Source organism: Echeneis naucrates, chromosome 7 (genome assembly GCF_900963305.1).
Source record: "Echeneis naucrates chromosome 7, fEcheNa1.1, whole genome shotgun sequence".
NCBI lineage: Eukaryota > Metazoa > Chordata > Actinopteri > Carangiformes > Echeneidae > Echeneis > Echeneis naucrates.
Genome location: NC_042517.1, coordinates 19,510,488 through 19,533,113, shown reverse-complemented (window position 1 = coordinate 19,533,113; position 22,626 = coordinate 19,510,488). Strand labels below are relative to the sequence as shown.

Genomic DNA, 22,626 nt, shown 5'->3' with positions numbered 1-22,626 from the left:
ATTGATTTAATTTTTTTTTAAAATCTAAATTCATGTATCATTTTATTATAAGATTTATTTTGTATGTCATGTATTTGTTTGAACTAGACTATAAACCGTTGCAGTATTAACCGGAGTCCTAAGGGCGGCGGCCATTCTCCATTACGGTCCGTCACAAGCTAGAAGGGAAGAAGGCGAATCCGCTCAGTGCGCACGTGCACAGGAAGTAGAAACATGGCGCCGTTTGTAAACAGGGCTAAGTTAGCGGTGAGAGCTGAAAGTTAACATAACGGAGCGCGGCGTCAGACGGCGGACACAGAGCTGGTTTCCAGACACTGCGGTAGTTCAGGCTCACAAAATGACTTCACTGAGTTTGCGAGGAGTGACAGTTCACTTTCCTTTTCCTCCATATGACTGTCAGAGGGAGTACATGGGCAAAGTGATAGAGTGTCTGCAGACGGTGAGTACAGAGCAGAGGAGGCTGTCAGTTAATGTAATGGATGCTGCTGTACAGATGCCTGCATCCTTGAGGTCCTTCATGCTCTCAGAGAAACAGCAGATTAGGCTTCAGTCAGTCAGCAGCCATCAGCAGTGGGTGTTTTAATGTTTGTTTACTGCCACTCTAATCTGCGATAACAGCACCTGAGTGGAGTGAGGTGTAAAGACAGCCGGTGCCTTTCCCCTGATCGGCTCACTGAGTGCTCCAGAAAGAAACCTGAGAGAGCAGATTTAAAGCTAAACTCAGATCTTTGTTGGGTCCTAATAACAGAGATACACCCTCTTATGGATAGCCACGCTGGGACCTTTAATGTGGTCCAATAGTAGCTGAATAAAGAAGTGGAAAACCTTCCTTGTCCTGAAGATCTCAGATGTGTCAATGAACACGTGTTTGTTTGTTCCAGGAAGTGAATGGGGTTCTGGAGAGTCCAACGGGCACAGGGAAAACCTTGTGCCTGCTGTGTGCCACCTTGGCCTGGAGGGAGCATTTTAAGGACACTATTTCTGCACACAAGATCACAGAGAGGTTGGGCGGGGACCATATGTTTCCAAACTCATCCTGGGGAACGACTGCTGCTGACGACAACACACCAAGTATGTTCAAATCATATAGCCACACTGCCCAGGGTAGGGGCTCAAACATGTCTGTGGCTCTATTGTTCACTTTTGTGAAAAACAGACATGTTGAAGATTTTGGTATTTAAGAGTCTTCAAAAAGAAAAAACTTATGGGTATGGGTATGTTTATAGATATATACACTATTTTGTATCAGAGTAAAGGCTTTAGACTTCGTTCCAAGCTGTCTGCCGGAATGAAGAAACTCACTGAAGCTCATCAGTAGCTATAAGCCTATGTCTGTTCCTTTTCATTTACATCTTCATCTTTGTCTCAATCTGATCACAGCAATATAAATGTATTTGAACTTGTAAGCAAACAGATTACTACTGCTCTCTGCATCCATTCAGGACATAAAAGTCTGACAATAATGTCACATGTCACAAGGTAAATGTTCAGCATGTTAGTGTTTGTTTATATCAATTCCAAATATCTCATTATAGTGAAATAACTCACTGTCTCAAATATGCTCCTGTCAAAACCCAGAATCTTGAATTAAAAATTTTAAGACTTAAAACAAAAAAGCAGAGGCAGAGTTATATCTTCCTGCCCTTTGTTACTCCTCCCCGGAAAACCATCACCTTATTGTGGTGGTGAGGTTCGTGTGCCCCAATGAACCTGGAGGCTGTGTTGTCTGGGGCCTAGTGCCCCTGGTAGGGTCTCCTGGGGCAAATTGGTTCTAGGTGAGGGGCCAGACAAAGAGTGGTTCAAAAGATCTCATGAAACAACGAGGGAAAAAAATAGTGACCCTGCCTGGAGGAAGCCCGGGGCCCCCTTCTGGAGCCAGGCCTGGAAGGAGGGCCCATCAGCGAGCGCCTGGTGGTCGGGCACACCACGGAGCCTGGCCGGGCATAGCCCGAAAAAGCAACGTGGCACTTTCTTCACCCCGTGGGCCCACCACCTGCGAGGATAACCGATGGGGTTGGGTGGGTGGCAGTGAAGGCGGGCAGCCTCGACGACCCTGACCTGGGCGGCAGAGGCTGGCTCTGAGGACATGGAATGTCACCTCGCTGGGGGGAAGGAGCCAGACCTAATGCGGGAGGTGGAGTGGTAGCAGTTGGATCTGGTGGGGCTTACTTCTGCGTACAGCCTTGGGTCTAGAGCCCTACTCCTGGAGAGGGGTTGGACTCTATTCTTCTCTGGAGTTGCTCATGGGGTGAGGTTCCAGGCGGGTGTGGGAATACTCAGAAGCCCTCAGCTGCACGCCACCACGTTGGAGTTTTCCCGGGTGGACGAAAGGGTCGCCTCCCTATGCTTTATGGTTGTGGGGGGGGGAAACTCTGATTGTTGTTTGTGCGTTTGCACTAAACAGCAGTCGGAGTGTTTGGCCTTCTTGGAGACCCTGAATTGGGTCCTGCATGGAGCGCCGGTAGGGGACTCCATAGTCCTATTGGGGGACTTCAACGCGCACATGGGCAATGATGGAGACAACTGGAGGGGCGTGATTGGAAGGAATGGCCTTCCTGATCTGAACCCGAGCAGTGGTGGTTAAGGTATCGACAGGCCCAAAGGGCTGCTGCCTCAGCGGTGAGGGAGGCAAAGCAGTGGGTGTTGGAGTTTGGAGAACGCAAGGAGAAGGACTTTCAGGAGGCACCAAGGTGTTTCTGGAAAACCGTTCGGCATCTCAGGAGGGGAAAGCGGGGGAACATCCAAGCCATCTGAAGGCTCTAGGTGTTGAGGGGCTGTCGTGGTTTTTCAATATTGCATGGAAGTCTGGAACAGTACCAAAGGAGTGGTAGACTGTGGGTGGTGGTTCCCTTATTTAAAAAGGGGGACCAGAGGATGTGTGCCAATTACTGGGGCATCACACTCCTCAGCCTCCCTCGGAAAGTCTACTCCAAGGTGCTGGAAAGGAGGGTCCGGCCGATTGTCAAACCTCAGATTGAAGAGGAGCAATGCGGAGTCCTTCCTGGTTGTGGAACATCGGACCAGATCTTTACTCTTGCATGTATCCTGGAGGAGTGGGAGTATGCCTATCCAGTCTACATGTGTTTTGTGGATTTGGAGAAGGCGTATGACCGGGTTCCCCGGGATATGTTGTGGGACGTGCTGCGGGTGTATGGGTTGAGGGGGCGGATGATGTGGTCCTATTGGCTCCATCGGTCTGTGACCTCCAGTGCTCACTGGACAGGTTCGCAGCCGAGTGCGAAGCGGCTGGGATGAGGATCAGCACCTCTAAATCTGAGGGTAAGATGGAGCATGAGATTGGCCGAAGAATCATAGCAGCAGGGGTGGTGTTGCGTTCGCTCTACCGCACTGTTGTGATGAAGAGGCAGCTGAGCCAGAAGGCAAAGCTCTCTATTTACTGGTCAGTCTTTGTTCCTACCCTCACCTTTGGTCATGACCTAAAGAACGAGATCGCGGGTACAAGCAGCCGAAATGGGTTTCCTCAGGAGGGTGGCTGGATTCTCCCTTAGAGATAGGGTAAGAAGTTCGGCCATCCGGGAGGGACTTGATATAGAGCCGCTGCTCCTTCACGTGGAAAGGAGCCAGTTGAGGTGGTTCAGGCATCTGATAAGGATGCCACTGGGATGCCTCTCAAGGGAGGTGTTCCTGGTATGTCCAGCTGGGAGGAGGCCATGGCGCAGGCCAAAGACCAGGTGGGGAGATTATATCTCTACATTGGCCTGGGAGCGCCTTGGGATTCCCCAGTTAGAGCTGGCCAATGTGGCTGGGGAAAAAGGAATTTTGGGGTTGTCTGCTGGAGCTGCTACCTCTGTGACCCGGCCCTGGATAAGCAGATGAAGATTTTGCGGTTTCAGTTCCCGGGCCTCGGGGACATGCATTACATTACTTTGATTGGGTTAGGTGTAGTGTAGGTTAGTGTAGGGTAGGTCAGAGTGTGAGTGTGAGTGGCTGTTGGTCTCTGTCTGTCTCTGTCTGTCTCTGTGTTTTGGCCCTATTATGGACTGGTGACCTGTCCAGGGTGTACCCCGTCCTCGCCAGATGTGAGCTGGGATTGGCTCCAGCACCCCCCGCGACCCGAAATGGAAAAGCTGTAGAAGATGAATGAATGAATGAGCAGTGGTTCCTGACCTGTGGTCTTTGACCCACTAGTCGGGAACCACAATGGTAATGAACGTGGACAAACAGTTTACAAAACTGAACAATTTTGTAAACATCATATTTTAAATGTTAATATATGAAATGATCTCTAAAAATGTATAAAACTAATTTTCTTCCCTTATTTCCCACTCTTCTATTCTACTTTTTTTTAACTATTTTTACCATTAAAATAAAAACCTCTGAAAAAGCATTAACCCTGACGTATTCTTACAGCTGCCAACATCTTTGAGATTTTAAAGTGGCCATGAGTTGAAACAGCTTGTGAACATATGAATTCCTGTGTATGTTTTAAGATCAGATTAAAGAGGGTCTGTAGAAATGAAAGGTAAAGGCCTGCAACCCACTCCACTTTCACAGGAACAGAGCTAATGAGCCATATAATCTCTAACAACACTCTGCTGTTCCATTAATGATTATATTATTGTGCATTCTTACTGTGTTCCAGCCCATTACACTGATGTCCCTAAGATCATATATGCATCCAGGACACATTCTCAGCTGGCGCAGGTGATCAGTGAGTTGAAGAACACTTCATACAGGTAAACTATGTTTTTCTCAGTACAACACATCCTAATGGGATGAAGGGGTTCTATTCATAAAGCAGCATCTCATGATGTCATGGATGACAGGGTTAGGGTCATTTTTAAATTAGTGTAGTCTAATCTGGTCTGGTGTTATTAGTTGTATTAGCTTGATAATTCTTTTAATATTCCAAGTCTTATTTCACAAAATAGTGATGCGTGATAATAAGTTTGGAATTTAAAACACTAAGGCCTTATTGTAAAATTTAAATAATCTAGTATCTGTTGAATGTTTAATTTGGGGTTTTTCCATCACTAAATAAGGTTGCATGTCTGATGCTACAAATACCCCTGTAGCAAGTTATTGTTTTGGTGTGAGCTGAGTACTGTGTGAGTTGTTATTGATGTTGATTGACGTTGATGATGTTTTCATTGTTAGAGCTAAGTCTTTATGATGCCTGTGGAGTTGTCCCTGCCAAATTTGTTGCTTGCAGATTATGTTACATACATGTAACAAAGCTTACAAAATGTAGTTTCCACATGATTGATTTTAGGAGCTGGTTCGACCTGAGTTCATGTGTCCTCTGTATCAGCAGCTGTCATTTTATCTTTTAACTGCTTGTAGATTCAAGATAGAGGAGGTAATGTTGACTCGCTGCACATCAGCATGTTTCTTTTCGCTCTTCACACAGCCACAGGACTTCACCCTAACCCTAACCCATAGCTACTTTCTTGATTCCACAGTTGATTTCAACAGTCAAAATTGTGATGTAACTTTGATTGATATCTCATTTACAATGGAGACTGTGACATCCCTAGTCAACAGAGCCCTATTTCTTGTACTCAGCAGATTAGTAGGTACTGATATTCCATTCATCAGGAGGACAAGTCATCCAGAGGGTATTCTGCATTTGTCTTTGGTGAACCATTAGAATTTCAAGACGCTCTCCTCCAAACATCTTCTGTTCCTCAGCAACACACTTGCCCAGTTCAGAGGGTCAGCCATTAAAGACAGACTGTCTGTCTTTAAGGAAGATCAGACTCATTTCACAGCCTGAGGAGAGAACCTCCTTCAGGTCTGGTGGTCTGACAGAGAAGACTTATGTATGGCAACAGGTTGAACAGATTCTGGCTGTTCACAAAGTCCTTTTGGCTCCTTACTGGTATGATGTTACTTGATACATGGATACCCATGATGCTGTGGGCAATGACCTGTTGTGTATATTCAATGTCAGATCTCATATCAGATGTCAGAGATTATTGTTGTTGTTGTTACACTCTATCATTGCAAATATATCCCCCTGAATTTACTGTATTTGGGCTCAATGTGACCTTCAAGTCTCTAATTGTTCAGGCCCAAAGTTTGTGTGCTGGGGTCAAGAGAGCAACTCTGCATCAACCAGGAAGTGATGCGTCAGGAGAGCAACCACGTCAAGGTAAGCAAACTAACAAACTAGTTTGTTCATGCCAGGCTCCTGGAGAAGATGGTCCACAAAAGAATTTCAATGGGCTAACAAATCATTTAAAACAACAGAAGTTTTGGTGACAAATGGTGTAAAAAATTAGCTGTATTTGCGCATTTATGTGATTCACTGTTTCAGGTACACATGTGCAGAGCTAAAGTGTCCACCAGGTCGTGTGTCTTCTACAATAATGTTGAAGGTAATGGTTTAAATCTACTCACAGTAAGGCAGCAATAAGACTGACTTTAAAGTCACTCAGTCAGATGTCAACGCACTGTAGCTTTTTAACATCAGTAAATGAAGTGCAAAAAAAGTCTTGACTTGGCTGAGCTCTTCTATTGTTTTGCTTCTGAACCTGTTTATAGGGGTTAATCTTGTTCTCTTTTGTAGAGAGGAGCACTGACAGAGATTTGGTGAACTCCATCCTAGATGTGGAAGACTTGGTCAAATTTGGCAACAAACAGAGGTGGTTATACTGATCAAGCCAGAAGGAGCTGGAGCCTCAGCAAGAGCTGAAAAACTGTCTGACATGGTTATGAATGCAAAATTTATTTTGATTAAGATTAGGAAATTTAAATGTTTTTATTTTAGTTTTAAGTTTCAAATGGAGGAGTATTTCCATGATGATGTGTCTGTATGACTCGTTCCTTCCAACATAACATCTCAATAACGTTTTTGAGGAAGTCCTTCAATTTTGGCACAAATTGAGTATGAACTTATTAAATTCTGAGGGTCGTGGTCAGTACACTGTCAATACACGATTAACCTTTAATGGTGACTAAACTTCACATAAATAGATACTTTACGTGACTAGAGGAACCTGTAATTAGTCTGAGGGATGGAGGCGGACAACTGCAAGGCAGTAAATGCAGTTTTAACTCAGATAGTTAAGATCAGATCAAAGTTGATATCTTGAAAAATCCAGTTCACATACAGTGCATTTTAAAGAGGTCCTCCTTTGTATGAGGGCTGATAGGTTATGAACAAGTTCCAAGGAAGGCTGATTGTATGTAGCAGAATTGTTACATACATCCTTAAATTTTGCAGCTTTCAGTCAAGCAAAAGAGAAAAAAAAAACAGGATGGAGGACATACCTGGTTTTGAATATTAGTCAGTGTTCAGTCAGCAGGATGTTGGGTGTCTGTAGATTTGAAAAATGTTTCCAGCGTCGATTTCCCTTTGCAATTAATGAGATGAGACTTTTTCTTCTCAGGGCCTGTCCTTACTACCTCTCTCGTTCCTTAAAGCAGCAAGCAGACATCATTTTTATGCCGTACAATTACCTGCTGGATCCAAAGGTGTGTTATCTCCCTTTGATCTCCTGCCTTAATTAGTCTACCGGTCCCTGATCGGTGGATTTTCTTAGAAGGGTCATACTCAGTTCAAAACAAAATCACACTGATAAGTCATAGCAAAATGTCCACGTCCAGGAAATGGAACTGACGTGTCTCTGCTGTATCCCATCCACATCCAGGTTGGACGTTTTATTGACCCTCTTGCTTCTTTGCTCAGCACAGTTGTACAGAAGGGTTATCTGAGTCACTTTTGCACCCGTCAGTCCGTCTAGTCTCCTCTCAGCTCTTTCATCAACGCAGAGCAGATAGTCGCTTGATGTTTTTTTTTTTTTTTTTATAGGCTCCACTCTGAACAAACAGCCCAGAGACTGTTCTGAAACAATAATACCAATAATAATGATTTCACAGTGGAGCACATATTTTTCCTCAGTCTGATGTGTAAACGTTAAACTGAAACACTTGGCTGCAGTAAGATAAGTTAGTGTAAATGAATCTATGGCCCCTACTCATATGAATCTTTTCACATTCCTTGTAACAAAGAAAGAGGGGTAGCTACAATATTGCACTCCAGTTTATTAATCAACCCAAATCAGAGCTTAATTATCTGTCTTTTGTAAGCCTTACTCTTAGTCTCTAACTGGAAAATACAAGAACCAGTTCTGCTAGTTACAGTGTATCGTCCACTTGGTCTTCAGTTAGTACTCACTAATTATTAAATTATTAATCATTATTGCCTGTGATTTTAATATAAATGTGGATGTTGCCAGTGACAGCCTTGGTTCTGCATTTAAATCATGACTGGACTCAAGTTAGCTTTTCTCAGGATATGAATGAACCTACTCACTGTTTCAATCATACTCTTGGTCTTGTTCCAACACATGGCATTGAAATTGACCAGTTATTTGTAAATCCTGAAAACGCTCTTCTTTCTGAGCACAACTTTATAACATCTGAGTTTATAAATTCAGATGCTTATCTGAAAGAGAATATTCAGTCAGCATTTGACATCAATTGACTTTGGTGACTTTGTGAATAGCACTATTGTTTTGACCCACTAAAAAAAAAATAAATAAAAAAAGAATGTTTCTGTCTGAGAGAGAGAGAGAGAGAGAGGGGGGATTTGACATGGATCTAGACAATTGCTTGAATTAGCAGGTGGACAGAAGTGCATTAACATAGCCTTTGGTTATCAGATATCTCTTCTCGTCTACCCCTTTGTTCTAGAGCTGCAGGGCCCATAACATTGAGCTGAAGGGAGCTGTGGTCATTTTTGATGAAGCTCATAACGTGGTAAGAGTGTCCTCCCTTGCTGTCATTGTGATTGCTGTAGGTGTCCCACACAAATTATTTAAACAGACAGCCGTTGAACCAGCACAAGGTGTCTCAGTCATATTGCAAGGAGGCTGTCTCTGGATCCCCAGGGCTTGATACAACAGGAGGCATGGTTGAGATGCTTGTTAAGTGTTTCCATTTGATTTTTACTTTCTCAAAATGCCTGAAATTCCACCTTATTCTTGTAGCAACATTTTAATTCCTTGTTGATTCACCTGTTAGGTCATCTATTTCAGGCAGATGAACAGAAAAGAAATCTAAATCAAATCGGTGACCACACTGCCTTCAATCTAGCATTAATTCATCTGTACACTTGCACAAAGTCAGAATTTTTTTGGATTATAGTCAGATAATTGACATCATTAACCGGTGCTACTGAGCATCGTTTTGGTCTGTCGATTGGCACACCGTCATTAAATAAAACAGAAATTGGGTGAAAAACAGCCAAACACTGCTACCAAAATTATGTTTTGGTATATAGTTTAATGCCACAGGTGATACACCATGGTAAGACTGATCCCAGCCATAAAACACAAGATAGTTGTACTGCATCAGGTAGATCTCCTTATTTTGGATTAACACTGGGTCAAAATTAAAAACACAAGGTCAAAACTATACATACAGGTCAGCTAGTATCTGGTTAAATGTCTTAGCCAGTTTCACCTTGACCACAAGCTTTTGGCAGCCATTCACAAGCTTCTGGCATTTTTCTGGCTGAATATTTGACTGTTCCTCTAGGCACAATTGCTGGAGTTTCCCGGCATTGACCTGACTTTTAAATAGAGGTACCCTTTCTTAAAAAACCAACGTCATCTTACTGACTATTCAACTATCTTACAAAATAAAATTGACTAAACTTGACTAACTGTACCTACAATAATTGATGCAGCTTTGAAGGGTAATTCTTAGTTTACAACATTTTTTCATATCTGCCTAAAATCTTTGCACAACATTTGTAGACTAGTTGATGATGTTTTCGTTGTCTGCAGGAGAAGGTGTGTGAAGAGTCCACATCCTTTGACCTGACTCCCTATGATTTGGCCTCAGCCATCACTGCTGTGGACAAGCTGCTGTTGGAGCAGGCTAAAGAAGTCCATCACAGTGACTCTGAGGCCTTTAACTCAGAGTCCCTCAGTTCTGGTTAGAAGCTTTCTTTGTCTCAACTATTGACAAGGAGTTAAAGCACTTGAATGTGAAAATGCATATCAATGAAAGTTTTAAGTTTCAGCTGACCTTGTTTTCTTTCAGATCTGAAGATAAACATAACCAACGTTGCAAAAATTAAACGTTAGTACACAATTAATACGCTTTTTTAGTGTTCACCTGGATTATCTTGTCAAGTAGACTCATTAATCGTTTGCTCTGACAGAGATTCTGCTGGATCTAGAAGCTGCCATTGATTCGTATGATGTTCCCAGTGACAAAGGAATAACAAAACCTGGAATGTAGGTGAACATCTAATTTCAGTCTTTTCCTCTACAGACAGTTTTGTCACAGTCTGACAGTCTCTATACAGTTTTATCATGAAGCACATGTATAGATTTATATAGTATTTTTTTGCTTTTAGTATGGAAAATTGGGTCTTTCAAGTCTGAAGGGAGAGTGGAGAGTCACAGAATCCAAATGAGAAGTTCCTCCAGCTGGCAGTTGGTGCCATGTCATCTACTGGTTCTGGTCAACAGTTTTATCAAGTCTAAAGTCAAACTAGACCTCTTCTAGGACATTTTAAAATGCATCATATTTCAATCTGCTGACATAACACCTTCGCACAGTGCCAAAATGATTACTGAAATCCGACGTGAAGTCCGCAGAGAATCCATTGGGTATTTTCAAGAGTAAAATAAGAAACACCTGACTTAACAATACATACAAGCTGCAGGTCGCCATTAAAGCAGCCTTGAGCTTCAGCAATACCCTAGCAGTGCATTGGCTGATTACCTGGATGCCATGCTGCATCGAGGCAGTAATTTGTGCCTAATATGCCCTGACCAAGTATTGAATACAATGACATACCTTTCAGTACCAGAACATTTCTGTATTGTTAACCCTTTTTTCTTTTTTGGTTGATTTCAGTATAGATTTTAATAGTTTTCTTTTTACTTTAGGTCATATTTTAATATGATTTTAATATCAAAGTAAAATGCTTGGACTTTTGTGGTTGTAAAGTGTAGTCATATAAATGAATAATGTCTTTTCTATTTCTGTCTTATCTATTTTTTCAAAATTCTATTTCTTGATGTTACTTACTTTTAAGATGTAAAGCACACATTTAAAAGCATGATAAACGTGATATTTATGTGTGGAGCGTGCCATATAGATCAATTTTTTTCTTACTCATGAAATTAATGAAGATGAATTTCTTTTGTCCTAGCTTCATTTATGAATTGCTGGAGAGAGCCAACCTGACCTACAGCAGCAAGACAGCAGTCAGTGAAGCCCTGGACCAGATCAGTGGACACTTAGCAGGACGTCAGTTTAACTCCCTTTCAAAATGCTATTGTTTATAAAGCTGAGAAGCACCCCCTCATACCCAGATTTAAGTAGAACCTTTAAACCTCTGTTATGCTTCAGTTGCACAGTGACTTGTCTCCTGGGCTCAGCACACAGATACATTTAATACAAAGTCATACGTGTATTAATAGATGTAGTGGTGTAATAAGTTATGTGATGTTTGTGGTTTAGAGACGGGCGTGTTCCTGAACACCAGTGGTCTGCAGAAGCTGGCTAACATCCTACAGGTATGCTAAAAACAAATGTAATTATTACAAAGCATGAAATAGTCAGCATTGCTTAGTTTTGAGTTCATAAATAAATTAATTCACCATCTGACTGTAAGTGGTCGCCTGGACCAGCACCATAGATGCCAGATACAATGGTGTCTTTGCCTTCATAGCTCCAGCAGGTAATTCCTCCTCAAAGTACAGGGCTTTTATTTTATCAGATTAATATTAATCAGATCACCTCACTGTATAAGTGGAAGGCACATCTTATCTCCATGTTTGCTGTTACCATTCATTGTATCTGACAGATAGAACACATAACAGCTCCATTAATTGTGTGTTCACAAATTTTTCCTTTGATCCCTGGTCTTGTAGCTGGTGTTCTGTGGGGAGCCATCAGAAAAAGACAGACAGCAGCAAATGAAGTCCAACACGGCTTACTTCAAGGTGTGTGTTTGTCAGAGGCCGTGATCAGCAATACGGAATCAACTTGTTTTTATCTGTATGGGGACCTCTGCTTTCACATCCATGTGTTTGGCTCAGGTTCATATCCACAAAGATACAAGCTCCAACAGAAAGAAACAAAGCAGTGACATGTGGACTTCATCTTCATCAAAGAAACAAGGTGACAATGGTTTGTGCCGGATTTTGTCTTTTCTTAAAAGCTGAAATTGAAGACAACATTGTGTGACACTAAACAGTGTTGTTTTTCTCTCTTTTTTTTTTTTTATTTTTTTTTTTTAGTAATTAAATGGTCAGACTGAGATGAAATGATGTTTGTACATACATGCCCCTGCCGAGTGGTTTGGCTTTCTTGTGCTCTTTGTCAACAGCCTTCTGTTTCTTCTTTTTTTGGCACCTTTTAGGCAATGTGCTGAGTTACTGGTGCTTCTCTCCAGGCTTCAGCATGCAGGATCTGGTAAATCAAGGTGTCCGCTGTATCATTCTGACCAGTGGAACCCTCTCTCCCCTGACCTCTTTCACCTCTGAAATGAGAATGTAAGTTACCTTTTACCTGCTGCTCCTAACAGCTACTTTTACACAGAGGTCAGTGAATACTTGAGAGGACAACTATAGTTGCGTTCATAAAGAGATCACATGCATCATTTACTAATGTCACATAGAAGAGTTAGTGTAAAGATGCATCATACAGATCAGTTTAGTGGTCTAGATGGAACCACATAAAATACAGGCTACAGGCTAGAACACAGCATGTGCTGTTTGTTAAAAAGGCAAGTGGCTGTGTTTAAGTTAAAAAACAAAGTAATGAAACTGGCCTGGACAAAATTACAAGCTTGAAAACCTGACCTGAGAGGCTAATTGTGGGACACACCTTAGTTTACCATGTCACCATGGAGAAATTATTTTCAGTCTTTTCTAGGGGTACCATCATTTTTGCCCAGGCCAGTTTCACTAGTTTGTGTTTTAAAATAGTTCTGTTGAACCACAATTCAAAGCAGTGTCTGCTTTTTATTAGTTCATCTTCAGTAAAGTTTTATTTATTATTACATTTGTCAGTTTAAATTATTTCAGTGACTATTGTGGATCTTTCTTCTTCTTCTTCTTCTCCATGCTTTTGGGGTAGGAGTCTATCAGCATGGCACAACTTGGCTTGGAAATCTTTGCCCAATCCAAATCTGTCAGATAGTGAGGGCTTCTCCGGTGCACAGCCCTATTCTAAACACTGGACAGGTTTTCAATCAGATTGAGGTCTGGGCTGGAGCTAAGCCGTCCCAAAACGTCTTCATCTTCTTTTGGTGAATTCATTCTATTAAAATCAGATGGTGTTCTTTCAGTCAAACCTAATTTTAAAATTTAGGTTTAGAAATTCATCCATGGTTTCACCATAACACATGCATTTGCGAGCTATCACATATGCTTTTGCAAAATCTCTCCAGACTTGGATGTTCATCTTGGTAAGAAAAGGCTCCTGTCTTGCCACCATACCCCAGAGCCCAGATATATGAAGAATCTACAAGATGGTCTTTACATGTAGTAAACACCCCATCCTTGCTAGAAATTCCTGAAGCACCTTTAATGTCGCTGTAGGCCTCTCAGAGGCCTGATCACTTTTCTGTCTTATCTTTTCATCAGTGGACATCCAGTTCTTGTCAATATCACTGTTGTACCATATTTTCTCATGCTGAATGGCTGTCTTCTCTCTGTTCCATGGTATAGCTACGGCCTTAGATTTTTTCTTTTTTGTATCCATCATCCCTGAATGATATATATCAATATCAACAAAGAGATCCAGTGATGCCGAAGCTCCACAGACCGTGTCATTTTCAGGAAAATGCAAAAAGGAAGTATCAGGAAAATCTTAGTCAAACAACCAAACTTTATTTGGTGTTAAGCAAAGTCCTTTTAGAGTGTGTGCACACTTCAATCCACCCCCTCCTGCCAAAAAAAAAAAATAAATAAACTAATTCTAATAATATAGTAATTTGTTTTTCAATTGAGTTGTACAGGTTATAGGTCAAATTAAAGGTGGAATAAGTTATAAAATGATTTATCTTGATTTCATGTTTTCACCAAAATCTGCCATTATAGCCTCTGTAGGCCCCAAGTTCTAGGCTCAAGCTTAGAGTAGCAAACCCATTATCAAAATAACCAGGATGTGAGGATCTGTTGTTCTTAATGTCAAAATTCTAAACGTAATTTGTGTTGAATTTTTGTTTTAGTCTGTTTTCAGACCAGATAAACACTGATCAAAGTCGAAAAGTTTTCTTCTGTTCCATTGTATAGAAAATTCCCAGTGTGTCTGGAGAACAGTCACGTGATCGAGCGAGACCAAATCTTTGTTAGCATCATTGACCAAGGTCCGGATGGAGTTGGGCTGAGTTCGGCTTTCGATAGAAGGTCAGGTGTATATATATATGATGTGTTTTTGTTGCAGTTTGATAATTAAACAGTTGAACAATAATTTGTTCTGATTTTCTTTCTCCCAGGTTTGTTCCTGAAAACATGGCATCTTTAGGTAACACTGTGGGTAAGATATATCCCAGCTGACATGAACACCATCATTTTTTGCACATGATATATTGTACTTAATAAGATGTTTGTGACATTGTCCAACAAATGTGTCTATTGTGTGCTCTCCTCAGCCAACCTAAGCCGTGTGGTTCCTTATGGTCTTCTCGTGTTCTTTCCCTCCTTCTCTGTAATGGAGAAAACATTGGACTTCTGGAGAGTAAGAAAAAATATAGCAACAAAAAACTATTTACTGTGAATATTCCAAATGACTGAAGGAAAGGTGTGCTCTCTTGTCAGACAAATGGACACGCAGATCGTATTGAAAAAATAAAGCCCATGTTTGTTGAGCCTAAAGGAAAGGGCACCTTCAATGAGGTGAGTGTGGTTTTATTGAATATCTGTATGTTTGGCATTTACAGGTTACTTTAATGGTTTTGTAAGCTATTGTCACTGTCACCAAATGTTGTACTCAATCAAGATCTGATGAAACCAATAAAGACACAAAAGTAAAGATGCTGTTGACGTTGGTAAAGGAGTCCGTAAAGACACTGACATGGTTGGTAAAAATACTGATGACACCTGTAAAAGAATTGGTAAAGAAACTAAAGGAGGCAGTAAAGACATTGATAGATCTTTTAGAGGAGCTGGTGAACACACTGGACAAAGGAACCAGTAGTAGAAGTCATTGAACAAGCTAGTATAGACCTTGAAGAAGCTGGTAAAGATGCTGAAGAAGCCTCTAAAAACAGCAATGGAGCCATTAGAATAGGTATTAACATAGAAGGAGGTGGTGAAGAAGCCAGAGGTCAGTCTGTAAGGAGTTACACAATTTTATGAAAAGGGAATTCTGAGACTTGGGCACATTTCCTTAAATGACTTGTGTTATAGCAACAACTGATCTTTTCTTTGTTCTTAGGTTATGGATGGATATTACGACAAAGTCAATGATCCAGTAATCAAAGGAGGAAGCTTTTTTGCAGTGTGTCGGGGGAAGGTAAGCTATTTTTCATTGCGAGTCTGAAAAATTCAGACCTGTGGCTTTACGTGGAACTGTAGTTTCTTTCATATCATATATATTATTAAACAAATGCCTTACTCTGTCTTCCTGTCAGGCCAGTGAGGGTTTGGATTTTGCAAACACCTTTGGCCGTGGTGTCATTATCACTGGTCTTCCCTTCCCTCCAAAGATGGACCCTCGAGTCATCCTAAAAATGCAGTTCTTGGATGAAATGAGCCGAAAAAAAACTGATGGAGTTAAGGTTGGGAGCCCTGTTTACTGAGTTTTGCTGAAGGCTCGATGTCCAAGTTGTCTTATTGTGTGTGTGTATGGGGGGGGGCAGTATCTCTCTGGACAGGAGTGGTACAGACAGCAGGCTTTCAGAGCTGTGAATCAGGCCATCGGGAGAGTCATCCGCCATAAGGAGGACTATGGAGCCATCTTCCTGTGTGATCAGAGGTCAGACATGTCACTGTTAATGAGACACTCTTTGAGAGCAAATGCATTGTTCCCGAAACAGAACATATGGTTGGCTGAGGCGGTACGGCTGAACAGTTTGTGGATCATTAGCTGTAAACTCCTTGATAACTATTGAATTATGTTAGCCACCCTCCTAACTCTACCTAATCTACACACCTGTAAATTTATGACAGCATTGCACTGGTCTGTGAGTTCTGACAGACACACCTGAGACATTCCTCATAAACCAGCTGTTAGGTAGGACATGACACTGAAGTTGGTATCTCAGTTTTTGTTTTTTTTTTTCTTTGATAACACAGACTCGCAAGATGAAAATTTAAGTTGTCACACTGTGGCTACTAATCACTTGAGCCATGACTTCATGGAAATCTTTCACTTACTTTGTTCATTGACTGGGCTAAAATAATGTCTGGCTTGGCCAACAGGTTTAAGAACTCTGATGCCCGGGCTCAGCTTCCATCCTGGGTCAGGCCTTATGTGCGTCTATATGATGGCTTTGGGAACATAATCCGTGATGTCTCTCAGTTTTTCAGGGTTTCACAGAAGTTGGTAGGTCCTCTCTCACACACTGTTCACAACAACACTATGGTTGCATGTCATGATGTTGATATTGTCATCCTCAGACTACAAACTGCAACTGATAGCTGTCTCACGATTACAAGATTCAAGAATATTTATATGCCACAGGCAAATGCACAAGTAAGCTGGCAGTGAAATGAGTGGCTGGATCTGAAAGAAGAATATAAAATGTACATGAAGGAGGGAGAGTCATATACATAATTATCTAAATTGAGATGGTATAAAATATTAACAAAACTACTTTATAAAAACGGCTGCTCTACCAATTGTTAAATAGCTAAAATGCAATTTTACTTGGATACAAATTTCATTTTGCCTCACATTATTTTCCAGTGTCCTGGAAATTTTCAGATATAACTACACTACACAAATATGGCTTTTATGATCATCTTAAGAACTATTACCCAGTCTACAAGCTTCCATATTTGGCTGAAGTGCTAGAATCCATAGTTAACAATTAACTCAAATCATATATCATTCAATCCTGAACCCTTTGCAATCTGGTTTTAGGCCTAACTGTAGCAAGATCACTTGTCACCAAAGTCACAAATGCCATCATAAATGCCCTAGATAAAAACCGAAATTGTGCTGTCCTGTTTTTGTCCTGTGGTTGACCCTAACTTGCTCCTGCATACAGTATACTTTGTGATATTGGCATAGACCATATAACCAATCTCTAATTGTTTACCACAGGGGTCAATTTTGCGTCCATGGCATTCAAATGGAAACATTAAGTCTGCACTGAAACGCTCTTAATCACATTTTTATGCTAATCATACAATTATTTATTGCACAACAGATTCCGTACAATTACCTGCTGACGGACTGCAGGTTGCATTTTTTTTTCTCTTTGTGCCTGCATTTGTCCTCCATAATTTAACACACAAGGTGTCAATTTTTTTGAGATTGATGCACTTTTTGTCTTGTAGCTAAATATTTTATTATTTCAGTGCGTGTGTGTGACCATCACCAGCCCTAGTAAGCTAGTTTGTTGATCTTTTATTGAGTGAAATGAAATTACCTTTGAGTGGCAGGCAGTGCTACACCTCAGTGAATATAGAGGGGAAAAAAGGACGGACAAGATGCAGCAGGATGAACGGGAAGGGAAGCAGGTGTTTTGGGAGGAACTGGTGCAGTGAAGGATCCTGTGATTTTCCTGTTACCTCACTCAGGATTATGAGAATCCAGAGAATTTGTGAGTTGATCTTTGGTAGAAGTAAGAGTCCAGATAGGAAAAGTGTCCCAACATAGAAACCAAGTCAAGGAAGTGTAGTCAGTGGATATAGTGATAGGTTGAGAGAAAAGCCCGTTTTTGCAGTACGTTAAAATAAATTTTTGCACCATCCTTTAACCAGTTTAATGCCCAGCTATGGGAACGCTTATGTTTTAACTTATTGTTTTTTTTATTTGTTTATTTATTTTAAATTAGGCTTTCCTTCAACAGGTTTTAAATAAAGATTTGATGATCATGAACGTTAAAGCTTAATTACTATGTTGTTATATTACTGAAGACCAAGACAGCTAGCAGATGCAATGAGCACATCTCTCTCTCTCTCTCTCTCTCCCTCCCTCCCCCCATGCATATATGTACTTATCCTGCAGATGCTGTATTTTTACTTGTTCATATTTACTAAGGTACATTGAGTGCTACCAATCATTATTCCTCTGCACATCTATTTGTTTTTGCTTGCATTTTTATTTTGTTCTTTTACCTACTGTGCTAATTTTTTCCATCCTTTCCCTCCCTCATGGAGGGATTTTTTGGGCCTCTTTAAATAATTCTATACAGTTAGGTCTAGGCCTGCTCAGTATCTAAAATGTCTTCAGGTAACTGTTATGATTTGGTGCTTTATAAACAAATTTGACTTCTGTTAATTGATTGTGATTTTTGTTGCTTGAACTAGAGGCCTGTGGTAATGAAGGAGAATCATGCTGAGCGCTGCGATACAGTGTGTTTACCAGACTCTCAGTCCTCAGGCTTCACTCATTGCTCATCCACCCAAAGGTCCTCAACTCAGCAAGCCAAGATGTTGGACACCCACCTTCCCAGCCTAAAGAGGAGGAGGCTCAGTGAGTATGAATCTAAAGGGAGGTTTGCCATAGCTCTTTAAAGTCCTGAAGTCTGGTTATCTGTTATCTGGTCTGCTCTCTCAGATGAAAACACTGGGGCCAATGGAATGGCCAGAATCTGTATTGAATATGACTGTGAAGTGCAGGAAAGTCAGAGGAGACCACACAACCTCCTGGATGCTTTGGAGCGAGGCGAATACTGCAGAGCAGATGATAATGATGCTGTTGAGGGAGAGGAGAAGGTAACATGTTTGTGAGACACCTTAGCTTGTCCCTAAGTACCAAAACAAGTCTCTGCCATGGAGTAGTGTATTGTGCTGCAAGTTTTCAGTAGAGCTGGTATTGATTAGGCCATAAAACAACACTGATGATGGGGGACTACACTTTTATTCATTTGTGCTTTTTTCCTTGCAGACAAAGCATTTCTCCACTTCCTCTCTTGTGTACGACAAAAGGATGGATGATGAGCTGCGGGGAGGAAAGCGTAAAATCAAACTGGTCCAAGAGCAGGTATGTGTCACGCTGGACTGTCAGTATTTCAGATGCCCCAGCTCACTGACAATGGCTCTTTCTTCCCAGCGGCCGAAGACAACCAGTGTATCGGACAATGTGTCTGAGGATGGTAAAGCCAGCAAGATAAAGATGTTTCTGGCAGAGATGAAGAAGTCACTGAGCCAGGTAAACTTTGACCGCATCATTCAGGCTCTGCAGAGCTACAAGAAGACTGACGACGTGGACCTCCTGCTAACTGAGACCACTGTGTTAACAGAGGACAGAAACACTCACAGTCTGCTCCGTGGTGAGTCCACTGATTGGTTGAGCCCATTACTGTTTCCTAAAGGTTGCTGTCTTCCTTTACCTCAACATCAGTGTCTGTTTTACTGTTCAAAATGAAAAAAACATTCTGTATATTGAACAGGTATTATTCCAGTTCATTGTAAGACCTGATCATCTCATGTTTCCACCTAGAACTCCAATGAACACATGATAGTCCCGCAATAATAGATTTGTAAAGCCTGGGATTCATATGTCTAAATTAACCTGAGACCTAATCAGTACAGAGAGCCAGAATTAGTTTAAGCACAGCCACTGCCACAAGCTAACACACTGTATAAACAAATAAAAGATTGTATGCTAGCTCCCCAAACCACCTTTATTCTCTTTCATCTGTCAACCTGGGACAAGCACATAGCAGCTGGAGAATCAAGACAGGTTCCTCAGCCAAGAAGTCAGAAGAGATGAAGTTGGAGGAGAAGCAAATTTTTCCTTTTTCATTTTTATTACATTGACTTTGTGTTGCAGGTCTCTACCAGTTTGTGCGTCCACATCACAAGAAGAGATTTGATGAGAGATGCCAGGAGCTGACTGGGCAGGGTTGTGGATACAAACCAAGTCACTCACTGTCCAAGGATGAAATGAAAGCCTTGATGATTCAGACTGGTATGAAACACCAACCTCCTCTGTTGTCATCAACAGATACAAGTAGCAGAGGGAGGAGGACTTTTGCTCCTTGTATTATCTTGTGTTAAAGGTCCAGACAGAGGGCCTGCTTTGACCTCCAGTGGGATGACTGTGGCTACACAGGAGCTCAACAAAGGGGCACCCCACCTAAACCAGCACGGACTGAGGGAGAATCAGACTGGTAGGAGGCACAGAAAAGAGCCATAGTCGGAATCAATTTCAATGCCATCCAGTGATTTATTTATTTTTATTTTTCTTCAGATGTAATAAACATATACACATTAAAAAACATATGTAGATCCATTATGACCAGTCTGTGTCTGATTTGACTTATTGGACATCTGTAAATTGTAGTTGTGTAATGTAGAGTTGTTTCACTGGAGAGGAGAAATAGTTTCAGAGGGTTGTTTTAAGTTTTCTTTTTTCCACTTAAAAATTATTTGGTTTTGGAAATATTTTTTGTCCTCACAGGATTAGGAAGCATTTAGTTTGGTCAAAGCTTGTGGGAGGTGCTTATATTTCCTGTTGATAGAGAGTCAAAATCCTATCTTGTCTTAAAGCTCCACATCATCAGCCTGCTCTGACCTCCTCCAGTGGGACAACTGTCTGCGGTCAGCTGGATACTCAGCATCTCAACAAAGGGGGACCACATCTCAACCAGAAGGGTCTGAGAGAGGCTCAGGCTGGTAAGGGTTACTGAAAACAGCACTATCCTCATGATATTAGGGCAGATTCAGCACTAGTGCTGTGAAGGGATTTTGAAAAATAACATGAACATTTGTAGTCTAAAATAAACAGTTTCATGACAGGAGTAAGTCAAATCTCATGTGGTCAGGTATTGAGGTCCCAGCAGGTGTTGAGCGGAACAACCTGCTGGGACAGTGATGTTTCAGTACCTCCAGTATGAGGACGGGAAGAGCGAGGACAGGAAGAAAAAACACAAAGTGCAAAAAGAAACAAAGTAACATGCAATGCTGTGACATATATACATTTGGGGGGGCAGAGGTGCTTAGTACCTCCCCCAGTGGTCTAGAGTGGAAGATGCACTGCACTGTACAACAGACACAAATTACTGACTAGTCTGGCTAGTTAGTTCCTCTTGTGCATCCATAGGAGACTCTTTCTTTGTGTGTTAACCAGGTCCTGCTCCAAAAAGCGAGGCCATCGCTATATTTGTGTCCGACGTGAAAAAAGCTCTTGGAGCAGAGAGGTCTGCTCAGCTCTTTGAGACCATTCAGAGCTACAAGAAGACAAACAACTATGAAAATCTGGTCACTACAGTGGTGAGCATGTTCACTGAGAGACATGATGACTTCCAGTTCCTACACAGTGAGTTCTTAACATTTTTCTGCACAGATGTTCACACTTGTGTGTTAGTTTCAGCACTTAAGTCCTCTTCATGTTTGTCTCCCAAAGGGTTTGGCGTGTTTATTCGCCCTCAGCATAAGAAGCAATACAAAGAGATGTTGGATGGACTGACCGGCCAATCAGTGTCCACTGCTCTTGATGTTACCACTACATGTGAAGACCAGTGGGCGAAAGGTGAGTAACAGCCCCATTGGGTCAGAGGGACCAGTGAGTCCAGGGCACTGTTGGTCTTGTAGACAGTACTTTCTGAGGTATCTACTCTAACTGTGGCTCAAACACAAACATCAATGATACATTTCTTCAAAACACTACACTACTACACATTACTGCTTGAAAAACAAATGATTTGTCACATAAAACCTGACAGCTCACTGTTTATTTATTATTATTATTATTATTATTATTATTATTATTATTATTTTATTTTTATTTTTTTATTTTTTTAGATTTGTCACCTCCTCTGAGGACACAAAGCAAGATTTTAAGTTTTTTCTCAAGCAGCCAGAAGAAGTAAAACCTGAACTGGAGGAGCCTGCGAGTTCAGACACTTACCAGCTGTTAAACAGACCACATTCATGTCTGTTCGGGGTTCTGAACTCAGACTTGGATACTTTCAGACTATCCTAATGACATGCAGTGGACACTGACTGATAAGTGCTTTGGTACAAAGGCTGCATTTGTAATGTTTGTAATGTTTCTGCAAGAAAGTCTGTGTAGATCAGTGTGGTCTGTCATACATCAATTTCCATTCCAATTAAAAAGTGATTAAATAAAACATTGTATATTTTTTATCTAATTAAATTCACAATATATCCTAATGAGTCAAGCTTTCTAGTGATTCTGCAGCTGTTTTGCCTTCAAAATACGACTGGTCAGATTTTTACCGTTTAACTTGACACCTGCTGTTTGTTCATTCCCATAGACCTGATGAACCTCTACCTCTTACTGTTAGATCAGTGAAAAAAACGTGGCTGAACAAAAAAATTGGATGGAATCTGGTGTAACATTATGAGATCACCTCAACTTCCCTTTCCTTTTTCTTTACATATGTGGAAAAAATCCCACATTGTTGATTATCTTCCAAGATGTGTCTGTGTCTCAGGAACAGAGTTAAGCAGCATCCTCCATGTGGCAGACTTTGAATAAGGCAGTGGAAGTCTGTTCACTGCTAAATGTTTTGCAGGTCAAGTCATCACTTTTATTTTTTTT

The 22,626-nt window shown here is 41.3% G+C and overlaps 1 protein-coding gene across 2 annotated transcripts; it reads left to right on the top strand.

Annotated features, from left to right (window-relative positions):
• The first annotated feature begins 221 nt into the window (after window positions 1–221).
• Window positions 222–22,239, top strand: rtel1 (regulator of telomere elongation helicase 1). Of its 2 annotated transcripts, none has more exons than XM_029507052.1 (34): window positions 222–439; window positions 882–1,071; window positions 4,604–4,697; window positions 6,034–6,115; window positions 6,281–6,341; window positions 6,533–6,608; window positions 7,356–7,440; window positions 8,662–8,727; window positions 9,759–9,909; window positions 10,018–10,056; window positions 10,139–10,214; window positions 11,141–11,238; window positions 11,452–11,507; window positions 11,865–11,936; window positions 12,033–12,114; window positions 12,356–12,488; window positions 14,235–14,348; window positions 14,438–14,478; window positions 14,594–14,679; window positions 14,760–14,837; window positions 15,379–15,456; window positions 15,575–15,721; window positions 15,803–15,918; window positions 16,365–16,488; window positions 18,423–18,588; window positions 18,673–18,830; window positions 19,003–19,098; window positions 19,168–19,387; window positions 19,891–20,028; window positions 20,120–20,230; window positions 20,610–20,735; window positions 21,190–21,378; window positions 21,466–21,591; window positions 21,864–22,239. In XM_029507052.1, the coding sequence occupies exons 1-34, from the start codon at window positions 338–340 to the stop codon at window positions 21,929–21,931; spliced, it is 3,645 nt and encodes a 1,214-aa protein (XP_029362912.1). In that variant the 5' UTR covers window positions 222–337; the 3' UTR covers window positions 21,932–22,239. The 2 variants fall into 2 exon arrangements, with proteins under 2 accessions (XP_029362912.1, XP_029362911.1); XM_029507051.1 differs by having other exon boundaries at window positions 12,033–12,123.
• Window positions 22,240–22,626: the final 387 nt, after the last annotated feature.

What these genes read in the sequence shown, in the direction of transcription:
- rtel1 (XM_029507051.1), top strand. Translation starts at nt 338, where the DNA reads ATGACTTCACTGAGTTTGCGAGGAGTGACAGTTCACTTTCCTTTTCCT. An exon ending in TGCTGACGACAACACACCAA is followed by an intron (nt 1,072 to 4,603) that starts GTATGTTCAAAT and finishes ACTGTGTTCCAG; the next exon opens with CCCATTACACTGATGTCCCT. An exon ending in CAACGTTGCAAAAATTAAAC is followed by an intron (nt 10,057 to 10,138) that starts GTTAGTACACAA and finishes TTGCTCTGACAG; the next exon opens with AGATTCTGCTGGATCTAGAA.